The sequence below is a fragment of the Pleurodeles waltl genome, chromosome 9 (genome assembly GCF_031143425.1).
Source record: "Pleurodeles waltl isolate 20211129_DDA chromosome 9, aPleWal1.hap1.20221129, whole genome shotgun sequence".
Lineage (NCBI taxonomy): Eukaryota > Metazoa > Chordata > Amphibia > Caudata > Salamandridae > Pleurodeles > Pleurodeles waltl.
This window is the reverse complement of record NC_090448.1, coordinates 1142367522-1142390908: the sequence shown is the minus strand read 5'-3', so window position 1 is coordinate 1142390908 and position 23387 is coordinate 1142367522. Positions and strand designations below refer to the sequence as shown.

The 23387-nt window shown below is 43.3% G+C and overlaps 1 protein-coding gene across 7 annotated transcripts in view; it reads left to right on the top strand.

Moving 5' to 3' along the window:
• The first annotated feature begins 919 nt into the window (after positions 1–919).
• RBM25 (RNA binding motif protein 25) overlaps positions 920–23387 on the top strand; it is a 443084-nt gene continuing 420616 nt past the window's right edge. The window contains exons 1-2 of one of the 7 annotated variants that reach the window (XM_069208937.1): positions 1073–1212; positions 1446–1585. In XM_069208937.1, coding sequence (XP_069065038.1) covers positions 1553–1585 — 33 coding nt within the window. In that variant the 5' untranslated portion in view covers positions 1073–1212; positions 1446–1552. Of the gene's footprint in view, positions 1213–1445; positions 1586–23387 lie in introns of all 7 variants that reach the window. The other 6 variants (XM_069208936.1, XM_069208940.1, XM_069208932.1 and 3 more) reach the window with 6 other exon arrangements.

Below are 23387 nucleotides of genomic sequence, written 5' to 3'. Positions count from 1 at the left end.
AGATGTCGCTGACTGTATTAATATAGGCTTGTGGGCTGTGATTGGTGGACATATGGACTGAGCATTTTCGGATAGTAGTTTGTGTTTATTGTTTTTAACTGGCTGCTGTATTTGAGTAGTAAAAGAAAGAGAAGCGTAATATTTGCCTCTGTGACCTTAATAGAAACGAAAATACTTGGCACGAATGCTAGCATTTTTTATTCCTGCGTCATACACCATTGGCGCCTATCCACGTATGGCACTGTTGTGATAATAATGACACCCAGAATATGGCCTGGATATTCCCTATCCTCGGAATTAACTCTGATGATGGGGAAAATCCATGCCATTACAAGTGTGACCCGGGACCGTGAGAAATGAGGAGTTATTAGCGAATCTGCAAGTAACAACTAACCTTTGTTCTGGAATAGCATGCTACCCTACATAAAGTGCTTCAAGGCCTAATCAAAAGTGGTAAACACTCAAAAATCCAATCATAGTATAATGCACAATCTATTTCCTTCAAATCAGTTTTTCCTGTGTTGTTGGCATGTATTATTTTGAACCTAAAACTATCTTATGTAAAAACATGTTTTGTGTCTAAGCTAATCTTTTTGGGGTATTTTGTATTTTTAATATTGCTAAGAAACTGATCTATAGCCTACCCTTAGCTTTATTTAACCTGGTTTTCAGTCGATCCACACAAACTAAAAACACAACCATTTTCTATTGTAAAATGTATTCACATTCATATCCGTTGGTGTTCATCTTTCAGCCAATCCTACCTGCCTTTGAGTAACTGAACTTTAAACTACAGGCACATCAGGAAACAGTTGTCTGAAAAAAATGCTGCACAGTGGGCGGGGGTCCAATAAGAGAACTCGATTTTATTTCACGAGGCTGCGCAACCGTAGTCTGTCGTCTGTGTTCTTGGAGGCTAACTTCCAAGGAGAAGCGCTTGCCACTCGTCCGTTGTGCGCTTGCGCGACTCGAGGGAGACTGTCTGTCCACGGTCCTGCCCCTGGCTCTATGATCCTGGTAGGCTCGTCAGTGCTGGCTGGCGCTGCACGACGACTGTCCTCGCGGGTGCGTCACGTGACCCAGCCCCCCCTTTCCGTCGGCCGCCGCGCTCTGCCTGTTCTGTGTTCTCGCGGCCTAGCGACCAAGCCTTGGAGCGCGAGCCCCCGGCCGCCGGATCCGCGACCAAGTGGGCCCTTGAGCCGTCAGGGACGGGTGAGTTGGGGCGGGCGGAGGCTCAGGGACCCAGGGAGGGGGTGGGGGCGGCGGTAGGGTTAGGTAGGCCCACGGGGGCGGGTGGGGGTTCCAGGGCCTGCTGAGTAGGTACGGGCCAGTGGGGAGGGGGCCGGCTATGCCGCCTGTGCCCCGAGTGGGGCCTGCGGGGAGGGGCAGCGGGTGGCTTCGGGCTGCTGCCATTGAAACGCTGTTCTTTTGTATCCTCTGTGCAGCGGCGGTTTGCGGCCTCGTTCTCCCGAGGCCCGGGGTTGGCGGTGAGGCCCCCTCCCTGCAGAGAGAGGGACACCCCCCCGTATAGATAACGCGTGCGGCTGGAAGCATGGCGGGATTGCCGACGTTCAGGACGTTTAAAGTGATTATTTTTTATTCATTTACCTTTTTATGAATGTAATAATATGCTGTATTGTTTGTGAAATAGTTAACATGTCGCCTCCAAGCAAGCGCCGTCTGTTTGATTTGATGATGGAGCGGGGACCCTTTATGCTTCTTGCATCACTGATGTTCGAACATAACTTTTTCAATTCTAAAACATTTCCTGTTTTTCACGACCAATGCTTGCCACCAGATGGTGGGCCAACCAATACCAGATTTGCCCCGTGTGAAAACTTCCACCTTGATAAAGTTACCACTTTTACTCATCAACATTCAAAAGTGATAGTCTGTTGTAAACAACTCGTTTCAGGCTGAAGAATCGGCTTTCCGCATGTGCATGTTAAGTCAAGGTAAACTAATAGTAGTGGTAGTACAAGTGGTCATTATTAGTACACTAGGAAGTCATCTTTATGTTCCCTTCCAGCACCCCAACCACACCCAGAAGTGGCCGCTGAAGGCTCCAAGCTACCACCTCAAGAGTTGGATTTTAGGCCACCCTGTCCCTACCAACTCTAGACCCCCTGCCCTCTGCTCTCTTGTAATGTTGAGTTGTTCCTTCTTTCGCCCGTCCTGTTGGCTCCCACCCCCAGTCTTCCCATGGAGATAAACTTTAGTAAACATACTCGTCAAGTTTTGATTGAACTTAGCACATGGAGCCCTCCCTATCGCTCGATTGCCCTCAGTCCCCTTAGCATGTGCACAGAGGTATTATTGTAGACCATTTCTTAAGACGATAGACCTTTCCCACTTGATAACGTTCAGCAACCTCTTCCATGTACATCTTTACACAGCTGGCGAACCCATCTCTGTTTCTTTTAGAGAAGTCTTCAAGCCTGATGGATTGTAGCATCCCGGCCTGTGTTACCTAGGTCTCTTCTAATACTCACGGTTCCTAAACATCTACTCCTATCACTACTTTCCTCGTTTGGCGCAACAGTTTGTCACCATATGTAGCATCCTCTTATAATAATGGTGAGGGACTTCGTTCCCCACACAAGCTCTTTTATAAGGCTCTTTTTAGCCTTCACTAACAAGTTTCAACAAGGGATAATGGCCTGCCTCTCTTCCATTGATGGGTCACGGCTCTAAAAATCACGTCCCGTGATATAAAAAGTGAACCTCCCAATACCTTACCAGTTATCTTGTCTCTACCCAGACCAACATGTTCATTCAGATTTACTTGTCCTACTTTTTTGGGGGAGTCCTAGGTCCCCTCATCTCTTTCAGTGATGGGGACGTTAGACATCCATGACCTCTTTCAATAATGGTCCGGACCTCCCGCTTTGCTACTTAAGTTGTTCATGGCACAGGCTGCCTCATAAATCTACTTGTCCTATAAATAAATCTACATGTCCCTTTTGGAGTCATGTTTTGCGGCAACAAATTAGGGCAGCAATCTCATTACGTAAAAGCTCTGATAATAGCCTCTTTGATTATGTCAAGACTAATGATATATAGCAGTGATTCCCAACCTGTGGTCCGGGGACCCCTGGGGGTCCGCAAAGCCTCCTCAGGGGGTCCGCAACAGCTTAGAAAATTACATAATATTAACAGATTAGGTCCCCAGTTTTCAGTAATGACTCATTAGGGGGTCCCCGGATTCCAATACTGATTTAGTGGGGGTCCCCGGGTCCCAGTAATGATAAAGTGGGGGTCCACAGGTGTCAAAAGGTTGGGAACCACTGCTATATATAGGGCTTGAATACTGGTGATTTCCTTATTTATCCAGCAGTCTGTAGATCCATATAGTGAGGGTGGAGGAATCAGTAAGCAATTGTTCAGGGGCATGTTTTAAGGGTTTTCACCAGCATTTCTCTAATATTTTCCCATACTGAAAAAGACTGGAAATTTACCCCTGGCAAGGGCAGAAGTAAAGCTTTTTCCAGTGTTGGGGAAAAAAGTGGTTGGATTGAAAGTGAACTTGTAAACACGCTCAATAGATTTTCACATGATCACGTGCATTTTTGCTTGCTCTAAAAATACAGTTCGCACTTTTTCTAGGAGTATGATTTCCTGGTCTTCTACTGTCAATTCTTGTGAATCCATGAAATATGTAAATCAGTAGTATTGCGAAGACATACCATGGGTTCACTTTTGTGACTTTCTTTAAGAAGTATGCCCCTATTATGTCTGGCGTTAAGCAAGACCTTTTTGTTTTTATTAAAATTCTGTATCTTTCTTTCTTCATCTATGTGCTGACTTCACTGAGGTATAGCATGCTGCTCTTTCTCAAGGAGCGTATCTGCACAAAAAGTAGTGTCAGGAACTACTGTGGCACTGTGTTTTTAAGACCAAAAAATAATTCTGCCTTTTGCCATTGTTTGTTACAATTTGTTGTGGGAGCCTGGCAGCCCACAACAAAGTTTTACAAAAGCCATGTCAAAACAAGACACTCGCTGGCAAAACCAAAAGACTGACCACTAATGTTGGACCTATTGGCTTTGCCAATGTTTGTTTATTTTCATTTTTCCAAACTTGTTGAAAGTGGTTAGTGATTTTTCCATTTATAAATATTTTTGGGACACACTAGCTGGCATAAACACATTTTACTAAATGATGCTTCTAAGAAATGGTACCTAAACTTTCACAGTAGTTTAGCAAAACATGTTTTTACCAGTTGCATTTTATTCTGAAGTAAAATAATTATCAATCTTGCTTTCAAGCTTCTACAAATATTTGCATCCAATCAGAGAGCATTTTGGGAGCATGATACATAGCCTCGTATTCTTAAATTTTGCAAACGTGTGCAATTTTTTTTTGTTTTTAAATATTAACTGGAACCACTCTCCCAGCTTACATTTATTTAGAGCGCTCACCCTAATAATAAAGGCTTTGCGTTAATGATCCATAAATTCAAGTTCAAACAGCATTAACATACACGCATAAATATTATCTCAACTGCAGACAGTTCCCTTGTTTGTAAACTGGCAGCCAAATGGTTTGTGCTGCAGGGGATTTGGGTTACTTTTCCCAAGGACAAAATAGATATGAAAGCTTGTCTTTGACCCCAAACAGTATGTCATCGTTTTTGGGCTGTAGTAATTGCACACATCTGTACCCTTAGCACAATGTATCTCATAAGTGATGAAGCTTATTTCCATCCAAATCTTTCTATGACTATCCACAAAATGTCTTTCAAACATGATCAGTATTAGCCTCACTATTTCTTTCAGTGAAACCTTTCTTCCATTAAGATGCTGCCGTCTTCCATACATTAGTTATCTAATTGATCACTTCTACTTATTTTCTTGATCCAATTCTCTTCTTAAACTGGACCATGTCTCACTCTTACCTTTCAGACATGTTAAGTGATAAAGCGCAATCCTGCCCCAACACTATCTCAAATAGTTAAGTCTTGTACATCAGCCGTAACCTCAAAGTGCTGATGGACATCAGCCCTAATCTCTTTTATTACTAACTATTGCAACCATTACCCCCCTTCCACCAAGTTACTTCACAATGGATATTGGGTGTGTAAGACTTTTGGTGCAGACCTTCTCCACTGATAGCCATTAATCCTCTTTCTGGCTTTTTGCAGTAATAGATCTTAAGACACTCCCTTCCCATCTATGCACGTTCCATGACACTACCAGTGACATACTTTTAGCCATGATCTGTCTTTGCATCCATTCCATGATGGAATTTAGGCCCCAAAGAAAATACTTCATGGCCTTTACTGCGCCAAACTTCTTATGAGTGCCTAGCACACCCACTTCCCAAATTCTTTAATATCGCACCAGGAATTTAGCCTACAATGTGTTTTGCTGCTGTTGGTGGTCTTTAGTTGCAAACCTATTTCAATGCTCAAGATAAATTCAACTTCTGGGTGCTTACCAAAATTTACCTATACTGTATGCCTTTCCTTTCTCTGATTTCTTGCAACAATAAGGCACTTTTGACCCCACATTCTTTAATATCACATCGGGAATTTTGCCTGCAACTTGTATTGCTGCTGGTGGTCTTTAGTTGCAAACTTCATCGATCAAGATGAATTCAACTTCTGGCAACTTCCAAATATTGCTCCATGCGCCGTAGACTGTATGCCGTTATTTCAATTTAATCCCTTGCATCAATAGGGCTCTTTGATTTTCAAGTGTTTACTGAGATAGCTATTAGCCAACTAAGAATTTTCATTAAACTCTTTAGCCCCCAGACCTCTTCCACTAATAGACCAATATCTGTCTCTTCCTCCCACTTCCTTGTTCCTTTCTGTCACATGGAATGCTGGTCGTCCTTATCTTGTGGACTGTCAATGTGTTTCTTCAGCCAACAGTGTGCTCCAGTAATGAAACTTTTTATGCCCACTAATCATTTTCAAGTAATACACCTTACTAGACCTCTCAGTGACAATGGTACAAGGAGTACTCTTTTCACTGCCCCAGATCTCTTTGGTTGACGAGACGTTGTCCTTCTGATCCCAACACAACCCCTCCACCTCCCCTGCCTTCAGTTAATTTCTAACCCCCTTCCTGGTCTGTTACATGACAAAAAAGATCCACTCCTGTACGTCCCTGGATTGATTTTAATTCGATCTAGTTACCACACCTAAGTTTTCTCTCTTGCCCCAATACTATCAGCCTTTCCACCACCTACTCAACTTTTCCCAGATTAGGATTGACGATTATCTTGATGTCATTTATTTCCAAAGATGCGCCCTGCACACCTTTTATTTCAGTCAGGACAGACAGGCAATTTATGAGCCCTTTCCCTTGTTTTTTTTTTCTTCATGTCTTAATTTTCTTCTAGCAAATATATTTTTGGCTAATAAAAGCTTTATCTTTTTTTATCTGCTTCTCCATTCTAAACGTTTGTCCTTGCATGTTATTCTTAGTCTATGGCACATTGATGCACTAGAAATTGTACGCTCAATGAAATGGTTTAGCAGTTCTGATTAGCATTTATTTCATTGGTGAATTTTAACATGGAAGTGTATTCTTAAAATAAACAATCTGTCTGGTTTATGTGCAAACAGTTTATTTTTTTGTGAAGAAGAATCCAAACTCCCCAGGAACCTGGAGGGGTTTGAGCCCTTTCAGATTAGGGTTGACTACTTATGATCTGCTTTGGCGGGCCAGTGTGTGCATATTTATACAATACAATAAATCTTCAACAGATGGACAGGTGGCCATCTGACGGCTGCACCGATCCCAGTTATCGAAACAAACTCATATCCAGCAAGCTCAAATTCAGTTCATAAGTTTATTTCTTTATGCAGGTAACACGGAGTCCTGAAATGTGATGTCAACGCGTTTCGGCAGAACGTCTTCTGCTGGACAAATCTGGCTACAAAGCCGGCATCATTTAAGTGCAAGTTAAAGTCCTTCATTTATTTCCATAACAACCTAGTGTAATCTAAAGCGGCGGCCATCTTAAAACGTGCAAAGATCTATATTTAAATTCCACAATTGATAAAAGAATCACCTACATCCATTAAAATGTTATAAATAATTTAAATTATTGAGGCATAGATATCTTATATATGTCACATAAGAAGAACCCAAATAGACAATACATATCATTGATTCATTCTGATATCGATCGTAGGTCAACTGTTCAATAATTGATAATACATGTTAATTCATCATTAAAACCACAGTTGTCAGTTGGTCCAATCGACCTACATTCAATCAAATTGATCAAATAGTATCTAGAGTATGTTTTTAGGTTAAGTTTCTATGGAATGTATTCTTCTCTACAGGTATATAAATATTTATTTATAGCTTTCTCAGTTTATAGACACCATCAACCTGTCACAAATTATATAAATATTGCAAAATGTTAAGAGCTAATACAATTGATTAATTATTACACATGAATCAATCCTAAAAACAGATAGAATTGTAAAAAAAATAGCTATAAACCATTTAGAGAATTATTAAAGAATTATTTAATTAATCATGAACAAGCCCTATTTTATCATACAGAGATTTCTCAATATAAAATTTTATTATATATAACAACAATCAATTACATTGTGTTTATATTTAAAACCTCTTCTATGTCATCAACGTGACCTCATATTAATAGTATGTTGCAATATCTAAATAACTTTCAATAGAATATAATCTATGATCTTGTGTTATAATTATTCGATTAGCAATTGGCCTACTGTTTCTTTTTAGTTTTTTATATATGTAGCCAGTTGGTGCCATACATCAAAATCATATTTGATTGTGTTATAATATTTAAATACATCTCTAATACCTGTATACTTAGGAGTAGTTCTTCTCTGTCCTTATCTATATAATAAGTGACTTTATAAATGCATGTAGTTAATCCGTATTTAAACGGGGCCTAGGCTTAAGGTGCAAAGTGCTAAGTGATAAAATAGTGATATGTGCAAAATGTGCATATAAAGTGCAACTAAGTGTTAGAGAACTATAGTATTATTTAAAAAGGTTTTGTTTATTTCTTTCTCTTTAATCCTATATGTGTGTGTGTGTGTGTGTATGTATGTATGTATATATATATATATATATATATATATATATATATATATATATATCAATTCAATTTTGTGTATTTCTTAAATTACAAGGAAGGTATAATCCTAAAACCAGTTGCAAAAAAAGACATATATAATCATGAAAATAACAATTTTTCTACAAAATTCCTAAAACTTCAATTGGGGATAAAAATAAGTATAAATTCATAAATTGTTACCCCTTTAAAAAGAATCTTGTGTGATTATAGTCTTCTCATCTACATTCATAGACATAACAATAGTGAGATGATGTCACATTCACAATTATGTTTACAAAGTTAAAAGACATTCAGAATCTTTTTCTAAGTTCAAAGTAAATACAATTGATAGTATTAATATCATCTGAGATGGACATATAGCTCAGCATCAAGATTGTGTCACCACAGAGATTCAGAGCCTAATAATAAGATCATCTTTGATTCCATTTGTCTGAGCTCTAATGTTCTATTTCCAGCTCTGGGATTGTTTTTAATGGATTTAATACCATAAAAGGATAATGTACTACAATGTCCTTTATGTATGTCCCAAAAATGTTTAGCCAAAGGATACGTTCTATGTTGATTTTTTTATGGCTCTGAAATGTTGTAGAAATCTAACTTTCAACTTATGGATAGTGCTCCCAATGTATTTTTTAATGACACCCACATTTAATGACATAGATCACAAATTCCGTGTCGCATGTGATTCGGTCTTTAATCTCACACTGGCGACCGTCAAAAGTTTGATACTTTTGCATGTTAAGAGCATACTTACAAGCCTTACAATGGCCACATTTCCAAAATCCCAAACTTTTTTGGCTCAACCAGGATATATTAGCTTTCATCGAAAAATAGCTTCTGGTCAAATAGTCTCCCAGTGAGCGCGCTTTACGAAAAGTTATAGACGGATGTGTACCTATGTTATCCCTAATGATGGGATCATTCTGTAAAATGTGCCAATTTTTTTGAAGTATAGTTCTTAATGAATCATGTTGTTGATTATACTGAAAGAATATTCTGGGTGATGATTGTTTAAGCTCACTGCTAGTTACTGTGTTGTTAAAGAGTAACTCGTCTCTACTTTTGTTTTTGACCCTGTGCTGTGCATCCATCAACATTTTGGGAGGGTAGCCTCTACTTGAGAATCTTTCCACCATTGCCCTGGCTTCCAAATCATATCTGTTCTCATCCGAACATATTCTGCGAGCCCGCAGTAACTGGCTATAGGGTATACTCCATTTTAATGCCATGGGATGCCCACTATTGGCATGTAATATGAAGTTGCAGGGCGTGGGTTTGCGATATATGGTTGTCTCTAGATGATCATTTTCCACTTTCAGTAGAACATCTAAAAATGCACTAGTGTCTCTGCTGAAAGTGGCTTCCAAATAGATGTTAAATTGGTTATTATTTAGTACATTTATGTATTCCAACAATAGTTGTTCTGTACCATCCCAGATAATGAACAGATCAACGATATAGCGCACCCACAGTACCACTCTATCCATGTAGATGTTGTTGTTCTCGGACCATGCCACCTCCTTCTCCCACCAGCCAATATATAAATTGGCGTATGTGGGAGCGAAGGATGCCCCCTTAGCTGTCCCTTGTTTTTGTATAAAACATTCATTGTCAAAAAGGAACAAATTATGAGTTAAGCAAAATTGTAACATGGATAAGAGCATATTAGTATGCTCGAGAAATTCAATAGGTCGTGTCTGTAAAAAATACCTGCATGCCTGTAACCCATACTGGTGTTTAATGGAAGTATATAAAGATGCCACATCCATGGTGACCAACAAGTAGTCTTTATGCCATGGGATATCGTGTATCTTGGCCAGAAAATCATTGGTGTCACGTAGATACGAGGGTAGTTCAGTGACAAAAGTACACAAGAACAGGTCTAAATATCGCGAGGTGTTTTCAAGCAGCGACTGATTCATGCTAACTATTGGTCTACCTGGGGGATGTGTTTTGTTCTTGTGAATTTTAGGCAAAAAATAAATACATGGGATTTTAGGACGGTCAATTTTCAAGTACATAAACTCATCATAATCCATCAGTTGCTTGGTATACCACTCTTTGAGCATCTCATGATATATCGCTTGCTATTGAGTTACAGGATTGGTCGACAGTTTATCATAATGATCTGTGTTCATCAGTTGTTGGTATGCTTCTTTAGTGTAATCATTTGTATCCATAATACCGATATTACCACCCTTGTCTGAGCGTTTGATGACAATAGAGGAGTTGGATCTCAACACATTTAAGTCTTTCCAATCTTGTTGAGTAAAATTAGATCTATTCATCATTCTCGGTGTCTTCGATGAGCTTTTTCTGCGAAAATTGTCAATGTCATTAATCACTAGTTCGTGAAATGTATCTATCAGATTTCCACTGGGTAATGGAGGATTGAATCTACTTGACAATTTTAGATGGCTATTATCATAAAGATTAGTTACAAATCCCATCTCGTTGAGTATGTTAGTACTGTTGTTTGTATCATCGTGTGTAGAACATCCAACTTCATTACTCTCACTGGCTAGATCATTAATGGCCATCAGTTGTGAGCTATCCGCAATATTGAATCCAGAGACTGCAGACCTCGTGTTGACATTCTCTGCCATTCAATTTATGTCTTTGTTGGAAAAATGTTTGATTAGATGTAATTTACGAACAAATTTATAAAGTTCAATTCGAGTGTTGACATAGTCCCACTGAATGTTTGGACAAAAACTTAGTCCTAAATCAAGTATATGTAATTGATTATCTGTAAAGGTACTGTGGGAGATATTTACAACAGTGCTCAAATTTATACAATACAGTAGACATTTCAAGTCTTCATCAGTTTTCAGCGACTTGAATGCTTTAAATTCTTATTTTTGTGATATGCTAGTGTTCTTAACAGGTTCATGTTTGTGGCTTCCAGACTGGCGTGAAAGTATTGAACAGTATTTTGGTTAAATTATTGTTTTGTTTCTTTTGTCTGTATTTAATTTACCATTTTTTCAAGGAGCTAGGAAAATACCTCAAATTTATGCGTGGGGGTGCTAGTGATAAAATGATTTTTGGAGTGTATGTTTGTTTTCCGCTTACTTATTGTTGCCTGGGTTGATGAGGTGCAAGTTGTTGCACATAATTCTAGGTTGAACACCGCCAATGTGCCGATCTTGTGTCAGTAGTGAGCGCTGTCTGGAGTTCAGACTTCATATTTGGCTAACAAACATTGTTTCTACATGAATTCCTCTGTTTCAAGCGGTCCCACCTTCAGTAATAAACTTCGATTTTTTTTCTTCTTTTTTTTCTTCTTTCTCTCCTCCCCCTCGCGCCCCCCCCCCCAAATAATCTTTTTTTTGTTACACACAAAGCAAATTCATACACATCTTTTAGAACTTGTCTGATTTCCATAATTGCAAACCAAACAACATTTAAGGCAATTTCATTCTGGCTATGCAGTGGTGTGAGTACCTGTTTATCGCACCATAGTCATATACTGTTGCTTATCACTTACTCTTCTGAAAATCTGTCTGGTTCCATACAGGGATTGAAATGCTCGGTTTCTATGCTAAATCGATGTTGAAATAGTTTAAATAAATGTGCGATTATTTTACGTTGACAGTTCTTAGATGCTTTAATGTTTCAAAATCTGTGTATAAAATTATTATTTTGTTTTGGATATCATGAGTTGTGAATCCAGTTAACTTTGGGGAACCTGTGTGGCTGGTAGCTGAGGTGCCATAAAAATCTCTTATTGGACAGTGGTTATTGAAATTCCATAATGTTTTTAAGTATAAATATGAATAGGGAATTATTGGGTAATCTCAGACATATTTTTTTATACAACAAGGAAGCAGAAAATTATGCAGCAAGAAAAGGCAAATTATGTGGCATACTTTGGCACTTTTTTGATGGTTTTCATTTTGTCATTTTTACACATGGTGATACTGCCTGGGCAAAGATGTCGCTTAGTGTCGATTTAATAACTAAGTAGAGAAATAAGTAAATAAATGATGACCAGGTTATCTTTTTATAAAGGCCCTTCCACTGCACATAAACACGTCACTGTATTTGAGATCAATTTTTTCCGTTCAAATCTACAGATTATGCAGCAGATGATGGATAATGTGCCAAACTTTGCAAATTTATAATTGTGAGGAAAAAAAAGATGCAACCGTAGATCTGCACAGTTAAAGTGGCCCTGCCCTTACCTACAATGAGGCTATTTAAAGTCACTGAGAAACTCAGGCCACATATAGAGGCTCGAGGCTGAGTAGAGTTCTAAGGCTTGAACTCTGTAGGACCTGGTCCTCTCTACGTGGTCATCCACAAACCTTTTGTTTTCACCCCTCCTGGTTTTTGTTGAATTAGTTTTTGTTGGTTTTAGGACTTTGAACTGCTAACAAGTACTTGTGCTCTTCCCTTAAAACATGGTGAAATTGGCCTACACCTAATTAGTACATCACATTTACTAATAAACCTTTAGTAGATGGTACTGCATGAATCCATGGCCTGTAATTTAAATGCTATCAGTGGACCTCTAGCACTCGTTGTGCCACCAACTAAAGTAGCTCTTTAAAACTTATTTCAGTCCTGCCCTTGAAGCATGTAGTGCAAATTAAACCGCAATTCGACCAGGCAAAATAAACTTTTTGCAAGGCCTAATCCTTCCTCTGCCTTTATTTGGCCCCAACGGGTCCTGGAACAGGGTGCATGGTATTCAAAAGGTAGAACATATGTACCTAAATTTTACATGCCCTGTTGTTTTTCACTGTTGCAAGGCCCATCTTGCCCAATGACTAACACTGAGTTACCTTATTACAGTGCTAATTTTGGATTGTGAGCAAATGGGGAGGGGGGGGGGGGGTTATACTGTTTGGTCTCCAATGAAGTGGAATTTAAAATCTGAGTTTACCATTAAAGGTTTTTTTTTAAGTCTCAGTTGTGAAAATGCCTCTTTTAGAAAGTTGGCATTTTCCTGTCCTATTTGCGCCTTCTGCCAGTGTTCTGGGTCACATGACTGTTAATGGCTCTGCTGTTGGGGTTTGTGTATTCCTCCCAGACAGTGACACAAAGGGGATTAGATGTGGACAGTGTGTGTCATCCTCCCTGGATGGCGGGGTACGTAGCTGTGCCATGCCCCACTGACACTTCAAAGAGATTGCCTCCAGCACATGCAAAGGAACTTGACACCAATGTTTTGTCACCCCTAGACAGTTTGGATGCTTGATTTTGGTTGGGGGGGGGGGTGTGTAACTTTCCAGAAGTGGTGGGGTAGGACAGGATGTCTTCCACATACACAAAGGCTGGCACCAAGTATAAATATTGGGCCCCCAGAACTTCTCTCCAGTACACTCTTTGACCTGTGGAAGATTCAGGAGCACTGCCTTGCTGCTCTGTTATCTGAAGGGGAGGACTGGACCAGCTCCTTGAACCCAAAACCATCAGAGTTACCCCAAGGACTGGTTGGCTGGCCTTGTGAGCTATAGAGACCTACCTGCTCATGAGGCCTTGAACTCAGCTGTTGGCCTCTGGAGGGAGTTCTAACCTTCCAAGTCGTGCCTCCTATGTGCTATGCCCTTGAAAGTGGTGTTGGTAGTACTTTTGCCAAAATCTGGAACTTAAAAAAAATTCTAACAAAAACTGCCTGGAATTTTGACAGAAGCCCGAGGCTTACCGGTCTGTCAATCTGCCCAAGATTTATCACCAGTTGGCCTAACTTTGCAGTAGCTCATGCTATGTTCTTCTCCAGAACAGCAAGTTTTCAAATGGACTTTCGACAACTGTATCAGAACCTGTGGGGCCCTCTCTGGCTACAGCCTTTTCCCACTGTCTGAATCTGAGCCCCAGTTGGAAGAACTTGAGTAAGAAGGGATAAATCGTCACTGGTCTCAACGATGACCAGCACACCATTATCGACCTCAACCTGGAAATTCAGCTTCTCGCTCTCAACTCTTTCCCTTCTTTGACTGTGTCACCAAGAAATCACCGCCACGTCCCTGGATACAGTCCGCTGCCTTGATTCAATGAGACTCTGTAATTTAAACCTGCTTTTCTGCCAAACGTACCAGAGGGTTAGGCACAGGTTAATTTAGTGTCACTTGTGGTTCACTCTGAAAATTGTTGTGCTTGAGTGGGGCCTCCACTCATCTCAACTAATAACCCAATATTTTACACACTCCTAATACTAATGCCTTTACCTCTTGAAAAAGGTGGTATGTTGTGGTTGTTTTGTAGAGTAAAATGTTTATCTAGCTGGAAAATACGTACAGCGATGTACAGCTAGTAATTTGTTGTTTAGATTCTTTAAAACTCTCAGTCACAATAGAACAAGCATAGACTACGCCACTACATCTGGGTTTAATGTTACTGCGTGTACTGTTAGCACATTACAGCAATTCACAAAGGGAGGGTGTCAGCAGACTTTGACAGAGCTATAATCTTCGAGTAGCTGGTCATACAGGTAAATGCAAGCACTCTAGTGGAGGCGGAAAGATAATCTCGAACAGGTGAGAGCCGAATGCTCCATTGGGCTGTGCTAAGATGTAATTCACAATGTCTTGGGCCTATCACTCCGAGAGGCTGGTGGAAGAAAGCGAGAGGTTAAAAGGTGGCAGGCGTAAAGCCCACTTTCTGTACGTTGTTATTAATAAGCCTGGCAGTTGTACTTTTAAAACCCAAACCTAAAAATTGCTCTAGTTCACAGTGTGGTAATATGTAGATCAACTCCTTTTTTTTTTTTTTTTTTAACATACTACAGCAGCGCAATAAATAAACACACTTTTGTTTGTCGTCTCTTCACTCAGTTGAATGTATTTCAGAAGAGATCCAAAATTAGTAGTAGAAGTGATTAACCCCCTCAAGAGTTGACTGTCCTGTCCCCCCAACCCCCACCCAAATGTTGAGGCCTTTTGACATTTGGAATATATATATATATATATATATATATATATATATATATATATATATATATATATATATATATATATATATGATACGATACGATACCCAGGGCAATATATTCCAGTCAAAGTAAATAAAACTGCAGGATTAATGCAACTACAATTTCACAAAATTAAACATTGAGCAGACATGGGTTAAAAACAATAATGCAGATTAATATAAAATTCTAAGAATACTAATTAAGAGTATGTACAATGCAACAAGGACTCCACCATAGTCATGAACTTGATCAAACGTAATGTTAGCGGAGGATTTCCACTAATCGGGCATGCCAGGGCAGCTTTTAATGCCCAGACTGTAGAACGCTGGTTTCAATCAATCAATCAGTAAATTTGTAAAGCGCGCTACTGTAAAGAAATGGCTCCCTGTTGCAGTTACCCCCCACTTTTTGCCTGATACTGATGCTGTATTGACTGAGAAGTGTGCTGGGACCCTGCTAACCAGGCCCCAGCACCAGTGTTCTTTCACCTAAAATGTACCATTGTCTCCACAATTGGCACAACCCTGGCACCCAGGTAAGTCCCTTGTAACTGGTACCCCTGGTACCAAGGGCCCTGATGCCAGGGAAGGTCTCTAAGGGCTGCAGCATATCTTATGCCACCCTGGGGACCCCTCACTCAGCACAGACACACTGCTTGCCAGCTTGTGTGTGCTGATGAGAACAAAACGAGTAAGTCGACATGGCACTCCCCTCAGGGTGCCATGCCAACCTCACACTGCCTATGCAGTATAGATAAGTCACCACTCTAGCAGGCCTTACAGCCCTAAGGCAGGGTGCACTATACCATAGGTGAGGGCACCAGTGCATGAGCAATATGCCCCTACAGTGTCTAAGCAAAACCTTAGACATTGTAAGTGCAGGGTAGCCATAAGAGTATATGGTCTGGGAGTCTGTCAAAAACGAACTCCACAGCTCCATAATGGCTACACTGAATACTGGGAAGTTTGGCACCAAACTTCTCAGAATAATAAACCCACACTGATGCCAGTGTTGGATTTATTAAAAAATGCACACAGAGAGCATCTTAGAGATGCCCCCTGTATTTTACCCAATTGTTCAGTGCAGGACTGACTGGTCTGTGCCAGCCTGCTGCTGAGAGACGAGTTTCTGACCTCATGCGGTGAGAGCCTTTGTGCCCTCTGAGGACAGAAACAAAGCCTGCTCTGGGTGGAGGTGCTTCACACCTCCCCCCTGCAGGAACTGTAACACCTAGCAGTGAGCTTCAAAGGCTCAAGCTTCGTGTTACAATGCCCCAGGGCACTCCAGCTAGTGGAGATGCCCGCCCCCTGGACCCAGCCCCCACTTTTGGCGGCAAGTCCAGGAGAGATAATGAGAAAAACAAGGAGGAGTCACTGGCCAGTCAGGACAGTTCCTAAGGTGTCCTGAGCTGAGGTGACTCTGACTTTTAGAAATCCTCCATCTTGTAGAAGGAGGATTCCCCCAATAGGGATAGGAATGTGACCCCCTCCCCTTGGGAGGAGGCACAAAGAGGGTGTACCCACCCTCAGGGCTAGTAGCCATTGGCTACTAACCCCCCAGACCTAAACACGCCCTTAAATTTAGTATTTAAGGGCTTCCCTGAACCTAAGAATTTAGATTCCTGAAACTACAAGAAAAGGACTGCTGAGCTGAAAAACCCCTGCAGAAGAAGAACAGAAGACACCAACTGCTTTGGCCCCAGTCCTACCGGCCTGTCTCCTGCCTTCCAAAGAAACCTGCTCCAGCGACGCTTTCCAAAGGACCAGCGACCTCTGAATCCTCAGAGGACTGCCCTGCTTCAAGAAAGACAAACTCCCGAGGACAGCGGCCCTGCTCCAAAAAGACTGCAACTTTGTTTCAAAGGAGCAGATTTAAAGACCCCTGCAATCCCCGCAAGAAGCGTGAGACTTGCAACACTGCACCCGGCGACCCCGACTCGACTGGTGGAGAAACAACACCTCAGGGAGGACCCTTGGTCGACTCCGAGACCGTGAGTAACCAAAGTTGTCCCCCCTCAGCCCCCACAGCGACGCCTGCAGAGGGAATCCCGAGGCTCCCCCTGACCGCGACTGCCTGAACCTAAAGTCCAGACGGCTGGAAAAGACCCTGCACCCGCAGCCCCAGCACCTGAAGGAACGGAACTTCTGTGCAGGAGTGACCCCCAGGAGGCCCTCTCCCATGCCCATGTGGTGGCTACCCCGAGGAGCCCCCCCCCCCCGTGCCTGCCTGCACCGCTGAAGAGACCCCTTGGTCTCCCATTGAAACCTACAGAGAACCCGACGCTTGTTTACACACTGCACCCGGCCGCCCCCGCGCTGCTGAGGGTGTACTTTTTGTGCTGACTTGTGTGTTCCCCCCCCCCCCCCCCCCCCGCGGTGCCCTACAAAACCCCCCTGGTCTGCCTTCCGAAGACGCGGGTACTTACCTGCTGGCAGACTGGAACCGGGACACCCCCTTCTCTCCATTGAAGCCTATGTGTTTTGGGCACCACTTTGACCCCTGCACCTGACCGGCCCTGAGCTGCTGGTGTGGTAACTTTGGGGTTGCTCTGAACCCCCAACGGTGGGCTACCTTGGACCCCAATCTTAACCCCGTAGGTGGTTTACTTACCTGCAAAACCTAACAATACTTTACCTCCCCCAGGAACTGTGAAAATTGCACTAAAGTGTCCACTTTTAAAACAGCTAAATGTGTTTTATGTGAAAAGTATATATGCTACTGTAATTATTCAAAGTTCCTAAAGTACTTACCTGCAGTACCTTTCAATTGAGATATTACATGTAGAATTTGAACCTGTGGTTCTTAAAATAAACTAAGAAAAGATATTTTTCTATAACAAAACCTATTGGCCTGGATTTGTCTCTGAGTGTGTGTTCCTCATTTATTGCCTATGTGTATGTACAACAAATGCTTAACACTACTCCTTTGATAAGCCTACTGCTCGACCACACTACCACAAAATAGAGCATTAGTATTATCTCTTTTTGCCACTATCTTATCTCTAAGGGGAACCCTTGGACTCTGTTCATACTTTTCCTTACTTTGAAATAGTGCATACAGAGCCAACTTCCTACATTGGTGGATCAGCGGTGGGGTACAAGACTTTGCATTTGCTGGACTACTCAGCCAATACCTGATCACACGACAAATTCCAAAACTTGTAATTAGAAATTGATTTTTGCAATTTGAGCTATTTTTCTAAATTCTTAAAAGACCTGCTAGGGCCTTGTGTTAGTCCCTGTTTAGCATTTCCCTTTAGAGTTTAAAAGTTTTGTGAAAGTTTGAATTAGAACCTAGAACTAGTTTTAGGTTCTTAAAAAGTATTCCAACTTTTAGAAGCATAATGTCTAGTACAGAGATGAATGTGGTGGAACTCGACACCACCCCTTACCTCCATCTTAAGATGAGGGAGCTAAGGTCACTCTGTAAAATAAAGAAAATAACAATGGGCCCCAGACCTTCCAAACTACAGCTCCAGGAGCTTTTGGCAGAGTTTGAAAGAGCCAACCCCTCTGAGGATGACAACCCAGAGGATGATGATAGTGACTTGGAGGAGAATTCCCCCCTTCCAGTCCTAATTAGGGAGATCAGGGACCCTCAATCCCTGACTCCAAACATAATAGTCAGAGATGCTGCTTCCCTCACAGGAGGGGCCAGCACCTCTGGAATCACTGAGGATAGCCTCAGCGAAGATGACCTCCTGTTAGCCAGGATGGCCAAAAGATTGGCTTTGGAGAGACCGCTCCTAGCCATAGAAAGGGAAAGACGAGATGGGTCTAGGTCCCATCAATGGTGGCAGCAACATAAATAGGGTCAGAGATTCTCCTGACATGTTGAAAATCCCTAAAGGGATTGTAACTAAATATGAAGATGGTGATGACATCACCAAATGGTTCACAGCTTTTGAGAGGGCTTGTGTAACCAGAAAAGTAAGCAAATCTCACTGGGGTGCTCTCCTTTGGGAAATGTTCACTGGAAAGTGTAGGGATAGACTCCTCACACTCTCTGGAAATGATGCAGAATCTTATGACCTCATGAAGGGAACCCTGATTGAGGGCTTTGGATTCTCCACTGAGGAGTATAGAATTAGATTCAGTGGGGCTCAAAAATCCTCGAGCCAGACCTGGGTTGATTTTGTAGGCTACTCAGTGAAAACACTGGATGGTTGGGTAACTGGAAATGAAGTGCATGACTATGTTGGGCTTTATAATTTGTTTATGAAAGAACACATTTTAAGTAACTGCTTCAATGAAAAGTTGCATCAGTATCTGGTAGACCTAGGACCAATTTCTCCCCAAGAATTGGGAAAGAAGGCGGACCATTGGGTCAAGACTAGGGTAACCAAAACTTCCACTGGGGGTGACCAAAAGAAAGGGGTTACAAAACCTCCTCAGGAGAAAGTGGGTGACACTAGAAACAAAGAAAAAGAGTCCTCTGTAGGCCCCCAAACACCAGACCAGGTGGGTTGGCCCCGAGACACAACCCAAAACAAAGGTGGGTACCAGCGTAAGAACTGGGATGCCACTAAGGCATGGTGCCATAACTGTAGACAGACAGGGCACCACACCAAGGACACTTCTTGTCCCAAAAACAAACCCCCTAGCAAAATCCCAGGGGTGACCAGTGTAGCCATTGGGGATGACTCCTCAGATGAGGAGGTCTTCATAGCCTTCAACTGGAAAAAGGGCCCAACAGGTGAGTTGGAGATTCCAGAGGGAAGTAGACACTTCCACCACCTACTGGTGAATGGAATCCCAGCCACTGCCCTGAGAGACACTTGTGCCAGTCACACTATTGTGCATGACAGGCTGGTGTGCTCAAATCAGTACATTCCAGGTGAGACTGCCAGAGTAAGAGTTAGCCCAGACAGGGTCACTGATAGGCCTGTGGCTTTTGTGCCTATAGAAGTGGGTGGGACTTTTAGCTGGAGAAGGGTGGTAGTCAGTACAGACCTCCCCCTTGATTGTCTCCTTGGAAATGACTACCCAGAGGTTAGTCAGAGCCCAAGAGAGGAACTGGTCCAGTGCCAGTCCTCTCCCAAGGATTCTGGAGTGCCTGCCTCTGCCGTAACTGCAAGTAGGCCCCAGAAGAAAAGGAAACAGAGTAGGAAAAGTGGACAACCTTTAGCCAAGGTTCCAGCAAGCCAGGGAGATTCTGCTCCAGTAGGGGAGAACTCCAAAAATGGCCCTGATAAAGTCCAACCTGACCCACAAGAAGTCCTGGCTAGTCAGGCAACTGTTAAACCTGAGTGGGTGGCTCCTCAGCTAACAGAAGAAAGAGTGGAAGAAGGGTGTTTACTACAAGATGTGGTAACCCCCCACTCTAATCCAGCAGACAGGCACCCTGAACCCAAAGAAGCCTGTAACTTAGCCCCTTCCCTTGTAGGTGAAGAGCTAAAGGTGTGGTTCTGGGCACTGACAGCTGTCAGTGGCCTCTGCTGGGTGTTAGCCTTTATGGCTGCCCTATCCTTGGCATGGTGGTCAGACCCCATGCCAAATAGCAAGTTAGGCCCCCTGACCCTGTTGGTCATGGTGGGGTTACTCCAGCTCTGGGTAACCTCTTTGGGTAAGCTAGGGGTGACCCTGGCTAAGATAAGATTAGCAGAGGTGGATACCTCTAACCCCAAAATAGAGAGAATGGGTGAAGACATTAAAAGCACAGACAAGAGGCAGTTCAGATTAGGTCCTATCACTGTGGAAGTGGGTCAGTTCCCCAGAGGGAATGACCTGAACAGGAGGATGTAAGGCAGAGTAGGCCCTGCAACAAACCAGCCTATTTCCTCTACTCTTCCTCGCCTGACAGACTAGGAAGACTCTCCCAGCTTTGGCTGAGTCTCCTGGCCTGTGGGCTGGGGGGGGCTTGTGTAAAGAAATGGCTCCCTGTTGCAGTTACCCCCCACTTTTTGCCTGATACTGATGCTGACTTGACTGAGAAGTGTGCTGAGACCCTGCTAACCAGGCCCCAGCACCAGTGTTCTTTCACCTAAAATGTACCATTGTCTCCACAATTGGCACAAGCCTGGCACCCAGGTAAGTCCCTTGTAACTGGTACCCCTGGTACCAAGGGCCCTGATGCCAGGGAAGGTCTCTAAGGGCTGCAGCATATCTTATGCCACCCTGGGGACCCCTCACTCAGCACAGACACACTGCTTGCCAGCTTGTGTGTGCTGATGAGAACAAAACGAGTAAGTCGACATGGCACTCCCCTCAGGGTGCCATGCCAACCTCACACTGCCTATGCTGTATAGATAAGTCACCCCTCTAGTAGGCCTTACAGCCCTAAGGCAGGGTGCACTATACCATAGGTGAGGGCACCAGTGCATGAGCAATATGCCCCTACAGTGTCTAAGCAAAACCTTAGACATTGTAAGTGCAGGGTAGCCATAAGAGTATATGGTCTGGGAGTCTGTCAAAAACGAACTCCACAGCTCCATAATGGCTACACTGAATACTGGGAAGTTTGGCACCAAACTTCTCAGAATAATAAACCCACACTGATGCCAGTGTTGGATTTATTAAAAAATGCACACAGAGAGCATCTTAGAGATGCCCCCTGTATTTTACCCAATTGTTCAGTGCAGGACTGACTGGTCTGTGCCAGCCTGCTGCTGAGAGACGAGTTTCTGACCTCATGCGGTGAGAGCCTTTGTGCCCTCTGAGGACAGAAACAAAGCCTGCTCTGGGTGGAGGTGCTTCACACCTCCCCCCCCCCCCCCCCCTGCAGGAACTGTAACACCTAGCAGTGAGCTTCAAAGGCTCAAGCTTCGTGTTACAATTCCCCAGGGCACTCCAGCTAGTGGAGATGCCCGCCCCCTGGACCCAGCCCCCACTTTTGGCGGCAAGTCCAGGAGAAATAATGAGAAAAACAAGGAGTCGTCTCTGGCCAGTCAGGACAGCCCCTAAGGTGTACTGAGCTGAGGTGACTCTGACTTTTAGAAATCCTCCATCTTGTAGAAGGAGGATTCCCCCAATAGGGATAGGAATGTGACCCCCTCCCCTTGGGAGGAGGCACAAAGAGGGTGTACCCACCCTCAGGGCTAGTAGCCATTGGCTACTAACCCCCCAGACCTAAACACGCCCTTAAATTTAGTATTTAAGGGCTTCCCTGAACCTAAGAATTTAGATTCCTGAAACTACAAGAAGAAGAGGACTGCTGAGCTGAAAAACCCCTGCAGAAGAAGAACAGAAGACACCAACTGCTTTGGCCCCAGTCCTACCTGCCTGTCTCCTGCCTTCCAAAGAAACCTGCTCCAGCAACGCTTTCCAAAGGACCAGCGACCTCTGAATCCTCAGAGGACTGCCCTGCTTGAAGAAAGACAAGAAACTCCAGAGGACAGCAGCCCTGCTCCAAAAAGACTGCAACTTTGTTTCAAAGGAGCAGATTTAAAGACCCCTGCAATCCCCGCAAGAAGCGTGAGACTTGCAACACTGCACCCGGCGACCCCGACTCGACTGGTGGAGAAACAACACCTCAGGGAGGACCCTCGGGCGACTCCGAGACCGTGAGTAACCAAAGTTGTCCCCCCTGAGCCCCCCACAGCGACGCCTGCAGAGGGAATCCCAAGGCTGCCCCTGACCGCGACTGCCTGAACCTAAAGTCCCGACGGCTGGAAAAGACCCTGCACCCGCAGCCCCCAGCACCTGAAGGAACGGAACTTCTGTGCAGGAGTGACCCCCAGGAGGCCCTCTCCCTTGCCCAGGTGGTGGCTACCCCAAGGAGCCCCCCCCCCCCGTGCCTGCCTGCACCGCTGAAGAGACCCCTTGGTCTCCCATTGAAACCTACAGAGAACCCAACGCTTGTTTACACACTGCACCCGGCCGCCCCCGCCCTACAAAACCCCCCCTGGTCTGCCCTCCGAAGACGCGGGTACTTACCTGCTGGCAGACTGGAGCCGGGGCACCCCCTTCTCTCCATTGAAGCCTATGCGTTTTGGGCACCACTTTGAACTCTGCACCTGACCGGCCCTGAGCTGCTGGTGTGGTAACTTTGGGGTTGCTCTGAACCCCCAACGGTGGGCTACCTTGGACCCCAATCTTAACCCCGTAGGTGGTTTACTTACCTGCAAAACCTAACAATACTTTACCTCCCCCAGGAACTGTGAAAATTGCACTAAAGTGTCCACTTTTAAAACAGCTAAATGTGTTTTATGTGAAAAGTATATATGCTACTGTAATTATTCAAAGTTCCTAAAGTACTTACCTGCAGTACCTTTCAATTGAGATATTACATGTAGAATTTGAACCTGTGGTTCTTAAAATAAACTAAGAAAAGATATTTTTCTATAACAAAACCTATTGGCCTGGATTTGTCTCCGAGTGTGTGTTCCTCATTTATTGCCTGTGTGTATGTACAACAAATGCTTAACACTACTCCTTTGATA